This window comes from Hypanus sabinus, chromosome 8, assembly GCF_030144855.1.
Source record: "Hypanus sabinus isolate sHypSab1 chromosome 8, sHypSab1.hap1, whole genome shotgun sequence".
Lineage (NCBI taxonomy): Eukaryota > Metazoa > Chordata > Chondrichthyes > Myliobatiformes > Dasyatidae > Hypanus > Hypanus sabinus.
In genome coordinates this window covers 160,265,557-160,280,786 of record NC_082713.1, presented here as the reverse complement: position 1 = coordinate 160,280,786, position 15,230 = coordinate 160,265,557, and the positions used below count along the sequence as shown (strand labels likewise).

The 15,230-nt window shown below is 39.1% G+C and overlaps 1 protein-coding gene across 1 annotated transcript in view; it reads right to left on the bottom strand.

Moving 5' to 3' along the window:
• otogl (otogelin-like) overlaps nucleotides 1-12,327 on the bottom strand; it is a 164,528-nt gene extending 152,201 nt beyond the window's left edge. The window contains exons 1-5 of the mRNA XM_059976457.1: nucleotides 12,315-12,327; nucleotides 10,517-10,633; nucleotides 9,941-9,986; nucleotides 9,738-9,786; nucleotides 5,915-5,975 (exon numbers count right to left, since the gene is read on the bottom strand). Coding sequence (XP_059832440.1) covers nucleotides 5,915-5,975; nucleotides 9,738-9,786; nucleotides 9,941-9,986; nucleotides 10,517-10,633; nucleotides 12,315-12,327 — 286 coding nt within the window. The remainder of the gene's footprint in view (nucleotides 1-5,914; nucleotides 5,976-9,737; nucleotides 9,787-9,940; nucleotides 9,987-10,516; nucleotides 10,634-12,314) is intronic.
• Between the last annotated feature and the right edge of the window lie 2,903 nt (nucleotides 12,328-15,230).

The window sequence follows — 15,230 nt, the reverse complement described above, 5'->3', positions numbered from 1 at the left end:
TTCTAACATCTTCCCAAACACTGAGTTAGACTAACTGGCCTACAGTTTCCTTTCTCCTGTCTCTCTCCCTTCTTGAAGATTGGAGTGACATTTGCAATTTTCCAGTCTTCCAGAAACATTCCAGAATCTACTGATTCTTGAAAGATCACTCCTAATGCCTCCACAATCTCTTCAGCCACCTCTTTTAGAATCCTGGGGTGTACACCATCTCGTCCAGGTGACTTTTTACCTTCAGTCCTTTTAGTTTCCCCAAGAACCTTCTTTCTAGTAATGTCAACTTCACACAGTTAATGACCCCGACAGCTGGAACTTTCATCATACTGCTAGTGTTTTCCACAGTGAAGAATGATGCAAAAATACTTATTCAGTCATCCGCCATTTCCTTGTCCATCATTACTACCTCTCCAGCATTGTTTTCCAGTCGTTCAATATCCACTCTCACCTCTCTTTTATGCTTTATGTATCTGAAGAAACTTTTGGTATCCTCTTTAATATTATTGGCTAACTTACTTTCATATTCCATCTTTACCTTCTTAATGACTTTTGTTGCCTTCTGTTGGTTTTTAAAAGCTTCCCAATCCTCTAACTTCCCACTAATTTTTGCTCTGTTATTTGCCTACTTTTTGGCTTTTACGCTGGCTTTGATTCCTTTGTTAACTGTGGTTATGTCATCTTTCCTTTAGAATACTTCTTCCTTTTTGGGATGTATATATCCTGTGCCTTCTGAATTGCTTCCAGAAATTCCAGCCATTGCTGCTCTGCCATCATCCCTGCCAGTGTTCTTTTCCAATCAATTCTGGCCAACTCCTCTCTCAAGCCTCTGTAATTCCCTTTACTCCACTGTAATACTGAAACATCTGTCTTTGGATTCTCCTTCTCAAATTTCATGGTAAATTCAATGATATTATGATCACTTGTTCCCAAGAGTTCTTCTACCTTAAGCTCTCTAATCAATTCTAGTCCATGGCACAACACCCAATCCACACCAGCTGATCCCCTAGTGGACTCAACCACGAGCTGCTCTAAAAATCCATTTCATAGGCACTCTGTCTCAAGAAGTTCCCCCATCTGTAATCCAGCACCAACCTGATTTTCCCAATGTACCTGCATATTGAAATCCCCCATGACTACTGTAACATTGCCTTTTTGGCATGCATTTTCTATTTCCCATGGTAATTTGTAACAGCCTTACTACTATTTGGGGTGTTTATACAACTCCCATTAGGGTCTTTTTACCCTTGCAGTTCCTTAGCTCTATCCACAATGAATCAGTACCTCTGACCCGTCTTTCTAATGATTTGATTTCATTTTTTACCAACAGAGTAACACCACCCCCTCTGCCTTCCTGTCTGTCCTTTCGATACAATGTGCATCCTTGGACATTAAGCTGCTAGCTATAAACTTCTTTCAGCCATGATCCAGTGATGCCTACAGCATCATACCTGCCAATTTGCAACTGTGCTACAACTTCATTTACCTTATTCCGTATACTGCGCGCATTCAAATATAACAGCTTTTGTCCAGTATTCACTATTCAATTTTGTCCACCTTTTACGTTGCAACTCATCCTGTTGACTGAATTTTTCCCGATTACCAGCCTCTCTTCACTACACGTTGCCTCTGTTGTAAACCTGCTACCTCATCTTCAGCACTTGCTTCCACCTTTCCTAAGATACCTTTTGCATTGAAATATAAGCAGTTCAGGACACTAGTCACACCATGCTCAACCTTTCAATTCCTATCTTTGTCTGAGGTCTGAGGTCTTACTAACATCTGCCTCCACAACCTCTCCACTAACTGTTCTGGCACTCTGGCTCCTATCCCCTTGCAACTCTGGTTTAAACCCCACTGAGCAGTATTAACAAGTCTTCCTGCTAGGATGTTAGTCCTCCTTTAGTTCAGGGGCAAACTGTTCCTTCTGTACAGATCGCACCTTCCCCGGAAGAGAGCCCAATGATCCAAAAGTCTTACGGGATCCCTCCTACTCTAACTCCATATATTAAACTACATAATCTTCCTCTTTGTAGCCTTACTAGCACGTGGCACTTGTAGCAATCCACCTGTCTCTTGTGTCTCCATCAATATGCACTGCAGCTTGCCAAAGACTCTTTCAAACATCTATCATCCTTTGCATGCAAGTTTGTTGGACTGCTACCCTAATCTCCTCAACCAAAATAGTTTCTTTCTATGTACCTGGCAGTTTATTGTATTGTCTTGGCAATGTTAATTGTCACAAACATTTTCATAAACCTATAGATGGCAACCCCAGTTGACATCATCTGCAATTTAACCGTTGGGTCCTGGTATAGTCCTGGTAATTCTGCTCCACCTTTACAATAATTCAAAGTTGTAGTACATCTCTGGAGAAGTAAGTTCCTACATAATGCATTCCACCTCAGGGGTGTTATGATAAGAGGCTCTCCAGAAGAGACTGAGTAAAATAAGTTTGGAATGAAATGTAACCCTGACAGAGAATTAAGGTTTATCTGTGTCAGGGATATTTCCTTTGCGCTATCCTTTCTTTCCACAATGTAAAGCTCACTTATTTTCTCACTTTTCCTCGGATATGAACTTTATTTCTCCATCCACAGATACTGCCCAACCTTCTGAATATTTCCAGCATTTTCCATTTTAAATCCAAACTTTCAGCTCCTTGAGAATCTTTTGATTTTCAAAATGGACTTCCTTTGCCAGTTGTGTATCACAAGCAGGCTTTGGATATCTTGTGTGTTCTGAAGGAAACTAATAGATGATAGGCGGCCAAGAAGTGTTATAATAATATTTTTGGTTACTCAATGCTTTCTCTAGGTCTGGAGTCTAACGTTATGTTAGTTCAAAAGTTAAAGTCTGCACCGAGCCTCTGTGGCTCATCAGGCCGCTGCTTATGCCGGTTTCCGTGGCGTGAAGCAACTGACAGTACGAGACACCCCCCCCCCCCCCGGATAGAACGCCAGTCTATTGTCAGGTTAACCCCCAGCAGTTTGCCGGTACCCATTTTCAGCTGGGTGGACTGGAGCAGTGTGTGCTTGTGTGCTTAAGTGTCTTGCTCAAGGACACAACGTGCTGCCTTGGCTGGGGCTCAAACTCACAACCTTCAGATCACTAGTCCAATGCCTTAGCCACTTGGCCACACGCCACCTAGACTTATACAATTCCTTTGTCATGGCTGCATCACATGGGAGCTCCTGTATATCAGTGTAATTCAGGGCAAATATATCTGCCTTGTTTTCATCTCAATTACCTTTACTTCACTATTTAAACTGGAGCCAAGTAGCAGATAGGGAAGGGTAAGGTTACAAAGATACTTTGCACCCCAATGATATGGAGTCTTACGATTTGCTCAGTAGTCATGGAGAGAGACTGTGACTGAAAATGAGGTAATGGAACAAGAGAGCTTGGTAACTGTCTAAGGCGTTTGAGGTTCTGATGAGATTGAGCGAGGCAAGGTATTAACCATCTGCAAAAAGGAAGCAAACAAATATATATGGTGACACAGGAGAATGCAGATGCTGTTGGCTTGTGTACAACTGAAGCCAGCAGTAACAGTGAGGAGAGTACTTTGCAGACCAAATGAATGAACCAAGCTCTTTGACAAGACCAATGTAGTCTACAAAACCCAATGCAGTGACTGCAGCAAATATTTTGTCAGCCAGACTAGGAGGGAACTATCCACAAGGATCCATGAGCATCAACTGGATAAAAAGCAGCATGACCAACTCTCCCTGGTCTCTACCCATAAGGATCAAGAGGGGCACAAATTCGACTCAGCATCAGATACATTATGCAGGAGAATACCTAGAAGCATGTTTTTCTGTAAACAATTCTATAAATGAACATATAGACCTTGATCCTATTTATGAGCCAATGCAGGCAAAATTTCAGACCACAATGCACGAAGTTCACCACACAACCAATCAGCAAGAAGATTTCCTCCCCACATCACAATTGAGTTTCCAAATGACATCCAATCAGCTGACTGAAAAGTATGTAAAGGCCAATCATTCCGCAGACACACTACAGTCGACAGTGCACTGATGATGTCTCCTCACATGGTGATGAAACTTTTGCAATAAATTGCCAAGGTCCAAGAACAACTCAACTCATTTTGAAATAAGGCCCTTCATCTGGATTCATAGTAGGGGATAGCGTTGTGCGGGGTTTAATACTGTTCCCAGTAACATACAGCAGAAGTATTGTAGATTGTATTACATGCCTGGATCTAAGCTTTGGGATATTTCCTCTGGGTTTGAGCAGTTTGAACAGGATGTGGGGAGGCTCCAGTAATTATAGTGCATCCTGTTCAGTGGGAGCTACTCCACTGAGACAATCCACATCTCAATGTTTCTGGTACCAGAGATGTAGTGAATAGCTAGGGAAGTAGAGAGGATTTTAAACTAAATAGAGGGAACAATGAATCAAAGTTTCTAAGCTGTTGTAAATCAAACAGGAGTGACAATGCTGGAGTGAAAGGTATTAATATAACAAAGAGACAGAGATGAATGCAAATTTAATAGTAAATATGGATGTGGGGCTAGATGTTAGAACAATAATGAAAGGTCAAAATTAAAGGTTCTGTAACTGAGGGCACAGAATTCAAAATAAAACAGATGAAAGGTATGTACAAACTTAACCTGAGAGCTTTATAGAGACAATGTTACAAGATGACATTAATTAGGAGCTGAATATATGAAATTAAAGAAGGACACAAAATTATGTAAATGTGGTGGAATGACTGTGCCTGTTCATTATGCTATTTGCATGCCAAAAACAGGTGACCAAAATTCAGGAGACAAGGATCTAGAAGTGGTTTCAGATATATTAAAGTTAAGTCACTTGCAGGAATGATTCAGGCTACTTAACAATAAGCACAAGAGATTCTGCAAATGCTGGAAATCCAAAGCAACTTACACAAAACACTGGAGGAAACATCAGTAGGTCGGGCAGCATTTATGGATATAAATAAGCAGTTGACGTTTCAGGCAGAGACCCTTCATCAGGACTGAGAAGGAAGGGGAAAGACAGCAGAATATACAGGGGGGAGAGAAGGGAAGGAGGCTTGCTGAAAGGTGATAGTTGAAGCCAGTTGGGTGGCAAAGGTCAAAGGCCGAAGAAGAAGGAATCTAGTAGGAGAGAAGAGTGGACAGAATAAAGGTTGCATTCAGTTTGAAGTAGCAAAGAATAGGTTCAAAACGTTTAAAAAGGACAATTATGAGGGCATGAAAACAAAGCTAGCTGAAGTAAGCTGGCAGTTTAGTTTAGTAGATCATTTGGTCAAAATGCACTAGTAGACACTAAGGGGATCTTTCAGAATATACACATAAAATAGATACATTCGATTGGTGAAACAATTTTGAGCAGCTAAGTGACTTACTCCTCTTCCTAATTTATAGGTTCATACAAAGCAGTGTTGAATCTAGAACTGAATTTGGCTCATACATTTGATCACGTAACCAGAATTATATCTACTGCAGATTACATTCAAGAATGAAAACATTTGGAAGCAAGTTACCTCTTCACCACAAAACAATTAAACACGCAGATACCTGATCATCTCAACGAGTTTCAACAAGTCAGTCATCTGAGGCTGCTGCTCACAAACTTCCAAACTAATTAGCATCACTGGTGATCTTGAACCATAATCTTGAATCAGTCATATTTAAAAATGATCGATCCTTATTAATATTATCAATGCTTTAAGGAAAAAGTGCTTTGGTGATAACTGGCCTCAATCAATACAAATCTTTACAAATAAGTCAGTACTTGACGACAAAGGGATTTGACAACTCTGAATTGGGTTTACATTCATTTTGAGATACCAATGATGGCTCAAATTATCACTTCCTGCTGCAAATCATCAATCAATGTTCTAATGGGTGAGAAATAGCAGTACAATAATTATTGATTTCTGTCATACCTTCAGAGTATGTAGAATTGTGTGTTAAGCTTGTCTGTTGCACAACAGATGCACTATAATCCTGTAAAGTATATAAAACACATTGTTAATTAAAGATCGATAGAAGCAATCTTAACCTGTGCCACCTGAACAGCAATAATTATCACTCAACAAAGAAACCTGATTCAACTCTTTCATTAAGGGCCCACATCTCCATACGTTTAAAATTGTCTGCAAAATGATTGATTCTTGGCAGTTTTAAATTTTAATTCCAATTAATAACCAATTTATAACAAATACTCCTGATGAAGGACAGTAGATTTGATTTGTACTACAATGCTCTGAAGCTCCATTAGTAAATTTACAATTACATGAAAGAAGAAGTCATCACTAACTCTCATGGCAAATAAAACATTATTCAAATAATAATACTGTCAATGAAGGAATCCTAAAATATAAAATTAAAATAGAAGCCAGATCAGCAGTAGATCTGAACATGAAGGAATTAAGACAGGTCAACAATTCAAGTACAATCAGTTTTAATAAATAACTTGGTGTACCATATCATGAACCTAATTCTGCTCACTTAGACTATTGGACATTCACAGAATTTTCAATTTTATTTCTGATCTCTTTCATATATCTTTAACAACATCTACATAATCGTTATCACTACATGCCTCCACAGTTAAGAGCAAAGAAAAAAATCTTTTCAGATTTTTCTCATTCAATTAGAGATCCATTGCAATAAGAGCCAAGTTACATCCAGCTCCTAGAGATGTTTTGAAGGGGTGCTTCAAAAAGAGAGAATTTGTGCCAACAACTTTTTCCACCTAAGTTTGTCTTCTTCCAGTCTGCTTCTTATTCTTCAAAATGCTCAGAACAAGGCACCAGCTGTAGTGAAATACTGAACACTCTCAGCTACCTTCCCTGTAATAAGATCATAACATATAGGAGCAGAAGTAGGCCATTTGGCCTATCGACTCTACTCAGACATTCAGTCATAGGCTGATCCAATTCTTCTAGTCTTCCCCATTCCCCTGCCTCCCCCCATATCCATTGATGCCCTAGCTAATCAAGAACCTACCTATCTGTGCCTTAAATACACCCAATGACCCTCCACAGCCATTCCTGGCAACAAATTCCACAGATTTACCACCCTCTGAATAAAGTAATTTCTCCGCATCTCTGCTCTAAATGGACGTCCTTCAATCTTGAAGCCATGCCCTCTTGTCCTAGACTCCATACCATGGGAAATAACTTTGCCATATCTAATAACATTCAGAATGTTTCTATGAGATCCCCCCTCATTCTCCTGAACTCCAGGGAATACAGCCCAAGAGCTGCCAGATGTTCCTCATACAGTAACCCTTTCATTCCTGGAATCATTCTCATCAATCTTTCAATTCCTGGAATCATCCTCGTAATACATCATGTTAGATCTGCTTCACAAGTTAGAATGGACAAACTTGCAAAAACAGGATTTGCTGCTCAAGATTGAGAGTAGCAAAGAACAAAATTTAGGGAAACTAGAAGATTAACTAACTGAAGAAGAGAGTAATAAGACACAAATACAAGAAAATCTGCAGATGCTGGAAATTCAAGCATCCCACAGACAAAATGCTGGAGGAGCTCAGCAGGCCAGACAGCATCTATGGAAAAGAGTATATTCAATGTTTTGGTCCAAGACCCTTCATCAGGTCCTGTTTACTCTTTTCCATAGATGCTGCCTAACCTGCTGAGTTCATCCAGCATTGTATGTGTGTTGCTAAGAGAGTAATAGGCTTGGATAATTCTAATAGCCCTCTCAGATACAATGAGGTTCAGAATGACCTGGGTAAATTAACCTTAGAATAAATGAGTGCCATTGTGAAACGTTCTGAAACAAAATATATGAAATAAAGTTGAAATAGTCAAATGCACTAAATATGGTGATGTCTATTTTCTTGCTTCTTGAACCAAGAGCATTCCTTTGAAGTTCAAAGTTCAATGTATGTATACCATAAGCTACCTTGAGATTTGTCTCCTTACCGGCAGCCACAAAACAAGGTACCCCAATAGACCCCACCAAAAAAAAAGACCACCAAACACAGAATGTGCAGAAAAAAGACAAATTGCACACACAGTCATGTAAACAATGTACAGATCCATGATTGAATACAACACTAATTATTTTCCGCTGATAATTGTAGGTGTGTAAATCACGCCAGGTTCCCATCTATATTCATTGGCGCTGTCTGGTTGCACTCCTCAGTCGGAGCCAGAACATCGCAGTCTTGGAGGTAATAGGTTCACATCATTCCTTCACTCCTTCTGCCTGGTGAAAAGCCTATGCTAGATTTAGTGCAGATGGCTTGGAGCATGAGATGCTGATATTGTTGGGTAAGAATAGCACACGTTATCTGAAAGTCAGATTGGAGGAAAAGACAAACTATGCAGAAAATTAGTGAATATTACAGAGAGCAGGCATGAGTCCATGCTTCCTCCATGCATGCTCAAGAATAATTTCCATTTATACACAGCCATTTTTATTCTAAGACGCTTCACCTGGAAATGCTACCAAGACCTAAGATATTAAAAGCTTCATTTTGAGGACTATCACAGGGGATATAGAGGCAGTGGCAGAAGATTTCAGGGGAAAGGGGGAAATGAGTAACAGTGGAAGAGAATTCCAGACTTTATAGCTGAATGCATGGCTGCAAATGGTAGACCAAATGATGCAAAAATACATCATAGGATGTCAGAACTGGAAGAATGTAGAATTCTCAGTATTTTACTGTTACAGAGCAACAAAGGGAGAAGCCACAGAGAATTTTTAATAGGAAGATGGAAGTTTAAAACTGCAATTTTAGGGGAATGGTAGTTATTGTAGGTCAATAAAGTGGGAATATAATAAGTGAATGGAATTTCAAATGGGCTTGGAAGTGGGCTATACACTTTTTAATGAATTCAAGTTTATCAACTATGGAAGAGATCAGGCCAGCTGGGAGAGATTTGGAATAGTGAAGTCTGTAGATAGCAACAGAGAGAATATTTCAGTATCAGGTGGACTGGGGCAGGAACACTGATATAAAAGAGATTAAAGTGGACAATTAACATTACACAATGAGGATTCAGATGCAGAACTAGTGCTAGATGCAAACAATGAATGGCATGGAGCTATAATCCTGAGGGCCAGTTCATTAGTAGTATGTGTTACAAGATGAATGATGTTACAGCATGCAACAGTTTTAAACTATTGTGCTCAGACAGCTAATGGATCATAACATCATCTTCAAAGTTAAGTATTCTGCTTAATGCAATCTTTTGGGCCATACACTACTAATAGAGCACTGGCATGGCACTCAGAATGAAAGAAGCTTAAATTTCTTATTAATTACAGTACTGGCATTATCATTACAGATCACATTATATAAAACAATAATTATCTTTAAAATGTTTTGCAATTTAAAAATTAAGTTCCAATAATAATTACAATAAGTGCAACTTCATTTTTATTTTTACAGCTTTGTCTTTATTGTTAACTTTCCGTACCCATGCCTTTTATAACTCCCAGAACCCTTTACGTCTCCTCTTACGACCATTAATCCCTCCGAGTCAATTAAGGTTCTGTAACTTATATTCGTTTATAAATTAGTTTTAATGTTGGCATTTTATCAAATGAAGATGATATTTGATTTCAGATAGCATTTCCAAAATTGCAGAAAACTAGTATCTAAACATTATTAAAAATGCCTGCCTAAGCACAGTATTGAAACTTCATCTTTTAAAGCTTTTATTGCTGCAAGCTGCACAAAGAGTTCATTGTCACGACAGAATTACTTTAGAGTTCATTTTAGCATACCTCTACCGCAAGGAGATTCCGTTTCTGGAGAACTGCATCAAATCTGCTCCTGTGAGAAAAGAACCGCATCAATACGTCAAATCCTTCTCCAAAAATATGTGATACCTGACTTGGCGAACAGAGGGTCAGAATAGAACAATATCACATTCTGCGATTTGATTCCACTTCAGTTATTCGTAAAATTAAACAGCTTTATGACTTGCCTTCTTGATCGGTTTTGCCCACGAAATGAGGTTTCACAATGAGATCCTATTAGAAAGATACGAAATACTTGGTTAAGTCCCTTCTGGGTGTGTAGAATACAATAAATCGCGTTGAATACCTGTTAAATTGCAAAGCCTTAAACGCTAAACCTGCATTTAGACACAAGACAGTTTTTTTTAAATAAAACTAGACCATAACAGTTCTATAACGGAAACAATTTGTACTGCAATACCACCATTACTTGTTGATATTTACAAAGTTTCAGACTTAGAATAGGTGCACTTGTTTCAAGATGCATCCTTGTAGATATCTCTGAGCTTCCGTTAACTTTGCTTATATACTTCCACATTAAATCAAATACTTTGCGATTGACATTTAATAAAAGCAAGCAAAAGGAAAATAAAACCAGGTGCGAATACGTAATAACCTGGTTTTCCAGTAATTAAATTCGTTTCCTTCGCGCTCTGTATTTTAACAATATCCGCTTTAACGCATTCTCCTTTATAATCAAACAATTCTCCTCGGAAAAAAAATGGCTGGCTTCGAAAGATCTTGTAACATACTTACGTGCTTACCTTGAAATAACTGAAGGAATGAGTAAAGCACTAACACACTCCACGGTAACATTAATTTAAGTTTCCGAGCAATGTTCATCTCAATGGATCTGTGCTGTGAACGAAGAACGATTCGTTCTAATCAAACGGAATTACAATGTCATGTTAGACCAATAGGTTTACAAAATGTTAGGGTGTTTTTCCACCTGAACAGAAAAGACAGGCTATCAGTTACGATGAAATGTTCAGCTCCGTGTGGCGACGTTCCGCTACGCCTGGGGGTTCATTAATTATGCGTCCCTGAACAATGCAGGTTTGTTGCTGGAGGCAGACGGCGGAGTGACTTTGTAAATGCTGCAGTTCAGCTTAGTTACTCAACTAAAATGTATTAAAAAAACTTTGTTTGGTCACCAGAGATGAAAACCAAAATACTAATCGATATTATCTATTGGGGTTTCGTGTAATAATCAGCCGACCCTCTTCTTATGTCGAGTTCAAAATTTCCAAACTCTTGAACGGACAGCAAATTACAGTGCCGGAACAATTTTGGTATCGGAAACCTACGGATACAACAGCACTTCTGTGCTTAGAGTCTGGGTGTCCATAGCCTTGGCGAATCAGGGAGCATAGAGCTCGCGTCCATGTTTTCCCCTTTCTCAACAATAAACGGCGAAAGTAAATCGACAACTATGGCCAATATACATTCTGCAGCATCATTCGTACACTTTTGGGTGGGTGGGGTGATCTGGTAACTCCTGGAACAGAGACGCGTTTCCCTGTTTTATCTGAGCCGCATTTTAAAGTTCCTAATTATGCATTGAAAGTATGGAAGTAACGCCAGTTAATGGAACTAGTCAAGAAGGCACTGAATAGCAATTAAACTGTGCTACTTCAGACTCTAGTGCGTTTTATTGTAAGAATGACACATTGCATTGATGTTACATCAAAGACCTGTAGTTATGTAACACACTGAATCATTTGATTTGGAACTGCAAGGTTCTATTTGAATATCACTGTCTCTGAAGAGTTAACTAATGATTTACACCCACTGATCTCCTTGGGATCCAGTACCTGAACATATCTCAATAATGTCAGAAACAGAATCAGGTTTATTATCAGCTGCATGTGATGCGAAATTTGTTAACTTAGCAGAAGCAGTTCAATGTAATACATAACAGAGCAGAGAGAAAAAAATAAAAAATAATAATATATAAGTAAATCAATTACAGTATACATATATTGAGTAGATTTTTTAATGTACAAAAAAACAGAAATACTGTATATTAAAAAAGTGAGGTAGTGTCCAAAACTTCAATGTCCATTTAGGAATCAGATGACAGAAGGGAAGAAGCTGTTCCTGAATCACTGAGTGTGTGCCTTCAGGCTTCTGTGCCTTCTACCTGATGGTAACAGTGAGAAAAGGGCATGCCCTGGGTGGGAGGTCCTTAATAATGGATGCCACTTTTTGAGACACCGCTCCCTGAAGATGTCCTGGATGGCTTGTCGGCTAGTGCCCAAGATGGGGCTGGCTAGATTTTACAACCCTCTGCAGCTTCTTTCAGTCCCGTGCAGTAGTAGCGCCACCATACCAGACAGTGACACAGCCTGTCAGAATGCTCTCCACGGTACATCTATAGAAGTTTTTGAGTGTATTTGTTGACATGCCAAATCTCTTCAAACTCCTAATGAAGTGTAGCCACTGTCTTGCCTTCTTCTTGTCACAGAATATCAGCAACTGTTGTCCCTCATCCTCTGGCTTCTCTCGTGAACCAGTTTTGCATCCAGTTTACCAATATGCTTAGTCTTCCTGGGATTTTACCTTTTGGATCCATGTGCAGCCTTATGAAAAGCCTCGCTGAAGTTCAGATAGACTGCATCAGCTGTATTACCCAAAACAAGACATTTACAATATTCAAAATCTTAAAACTCAAGTTGTTTCTGAAAGTCTTCTCCATCTACTGTATTATCTCAATCATCATTAACAATATTTATTTTGCTAGAGATAGTTTAATGTTATTATAATTATTTTCATTTAAATAAGAGAACAGAAGAGCATAAAGAATAGGAGCAGGCAATTTGATCATGGCTTGTCTACCCCAGGCTTCAACTCTTATTCTCTAGTTTATCAAAGTTCTCAGTACCCTGACCTTTCATAAATGTATCTGTTTCCACTTTAAATACACCCTACTAGTAGTCTAGACCTGAAACTCTTGCAGGGTAGAGAATTCCAGTTATTCAGCAACCTCTTTAAGAAATTCCTATCCACCTCAATTTTAAATGACTGCCCCTAATCTTGTAACTATGACCCCTCATTCAATATTTTTCTGTTGGTAGGAACATCTCAATATCTGCCTTGTCCTGCCCCATCAATTTTTTTTATTTTTATAAAATCACCCCTCATTCTCCTAAACTCCAAAGAATTTCTTTAGCTAGTTGTGAATAGGGAGGAAAAAAATCACTTGTCCCAGATATTAGCCAATTATTGGACTTCTTTTGGATTGCCTTCAATGCCAATACATCCTTTCTTGTATAGGAGAACCAAAGCTGTGCCCCAGCTGAGCCCTTATCAGTATCTGATGCAAATGACCCTTATCACTATATAGTTGACCTTTAGAAATACATGTGACAAATAAATCCAATCTTTAGTCTTTAACCTACAGTATATGCTACTTGCCTTCCAGGTCGTTTGCTGCAACTGCCTTCCGTTTTTAATGATGCGCAAGAGCATCATTCTATACTACATTTATCTGCCTTCTTCATTTAGATTATAGCCTGCCTTAAGGTTCTTCTTACAAAAAATGTGTGACCTCACACTTCTTTACATTGAACTCCATTTGCCAACCTCATTCAAGTGATCTCTGTTTTGTAGCAGTTAAGATATGTTTTTCACAATATGTGCGCTAACATAGTCTCCTGTCATTGGCAAATGTGGATGTTGTATACTCTTTATCCGGGCATTGCTATAAATCATATATACATATGAGGGTCAAGTATTGATTTTTGGAGCACTCCAGGTCTTACGCTTATCCAGCCTGAGAAACACCAATTTATTCCGACTTTGTCTTCTTTCTGATAACCAAACTTTAATCCGCAGTAATACAACTTTTATTTTGTGCACCCATATCTTATGTGGCAAGAGTAACACAATAAATTGCCGGAGCAATGCAGAAGGTCAGGCGGCATCTATGGAGAGGAGCAAAGAGCTGATGTTTCGGGCCGAGTCCCTTGGTCAGGACTCAGGAAGGAATCGTCTCCTGATGAACGGTTCTGGTCCAAAACGTCCACCCTTCCTCTCCATCAATGTTGTCTGTCCTGCTGAGTTCCTCCAACATTCTGCGGGTGTTACTCCGGATTTCCAACATGTGCAGAATCTCTTGTGTCTTTTATGTGGCATAATGTTTACACCGCTCGTTGTCCATTTTCAATTGTCCTTGAGAGAACAAAAAAAAACAGGTAACGAACTTCTGGAACTGCGGCCAACTTTTGTAAGGGACTCTCAGGGATTCGTGGTCTGGGGAGTAGATTTTCAGACAAAAAAGAAGCCTTTAAACCAGATAGATAACTGAAAGAAATAATAAATTTGCAATCACAAAGCGCCTCCCAAGCCCCAATCTACTCAACAAGATAAGTTGCTATTTTAATTCTATCAGCTTGCCCACAGGAAACTCATAAACAGGAATGTGATGGTGACCGAGTGACTATTCTTTGAGTCATCTTTAATTGAGAATGACTACTCAAGGCGCGGAGGCTGAATCCTTCACGTTCGCACGAATTGTGTACAATGGTGTAAAGTCCCATTTAAAAATAAAATGGCACCTTCGATTTGGCAGTCCCCACTTTGAGATTATGGGCTAAAAGCACAATCTGCCGATTTAAAAGCGCGAGTACTCTCCCAACAGAATTGATTAACACCCAAGAACTGAGCTCGGAAAAACTCGTAGGTTGCATTTGATCAGATGCGGAGTGCCACGGCGATCTTATGGTGTATCTCGTTCCTCGGCACGGTGGATTACTCGCTATCGTTAGATTCTCCTTATTCTAGCTCTTTCCTTGTGCTTTGGATCGCTTCTGCTGTTTCGATTAGAAATTGAAATGAACCGAAACTAATTCAGAACTAGTTCTTGAAGGGTCGTACTCCTTAATTCTGTGAGAGAAATAAAACTCCGCGTTATCGCTCGGTCGATTTCTCGTTTTGAATTAAAGCATTGTTTCAGTCCCGTCTTCAGTAAAAATCATTCGCTTTCACAACACAGAGGCTGGTTCGGAATCGGGTTTCCTTCTTTAATTTTAGATTTTAGATTAGAGGGTTTTTTTTTAAATTCAAATACGTTTCAAAAAGACGAGTATAACAAACTAGACAGAAGCTACAGTGAACAATCGAATTTAAACCACAGGTCTTTGAAAAACACCCTGCCCGCTCTCGATCAAAAATGGATAGATGGGAGAAACATGAATCATTCCGCCTGCTGGCATGGGGATTAAACTGAAGGAAATACTGAGATTGAAAATTATTCTTTTTATGCCTCAGTGGAATAAAATTGCGCGTAAAAATAAAGAGATTGGCAATAAACGTGAAGGTGAAAATGATACATGCTCCGTAAAGCCGATTTTGAGGAAATGTGTGTGTGTGTGTGTGTGTGTGTGTGTGTGTATTTATATATAGTAATCATGTGCACGGGTATTCTTTAAAATTTTCCATCCAATTCAGTTGGATGCTTTGTATTATTTTATTTAG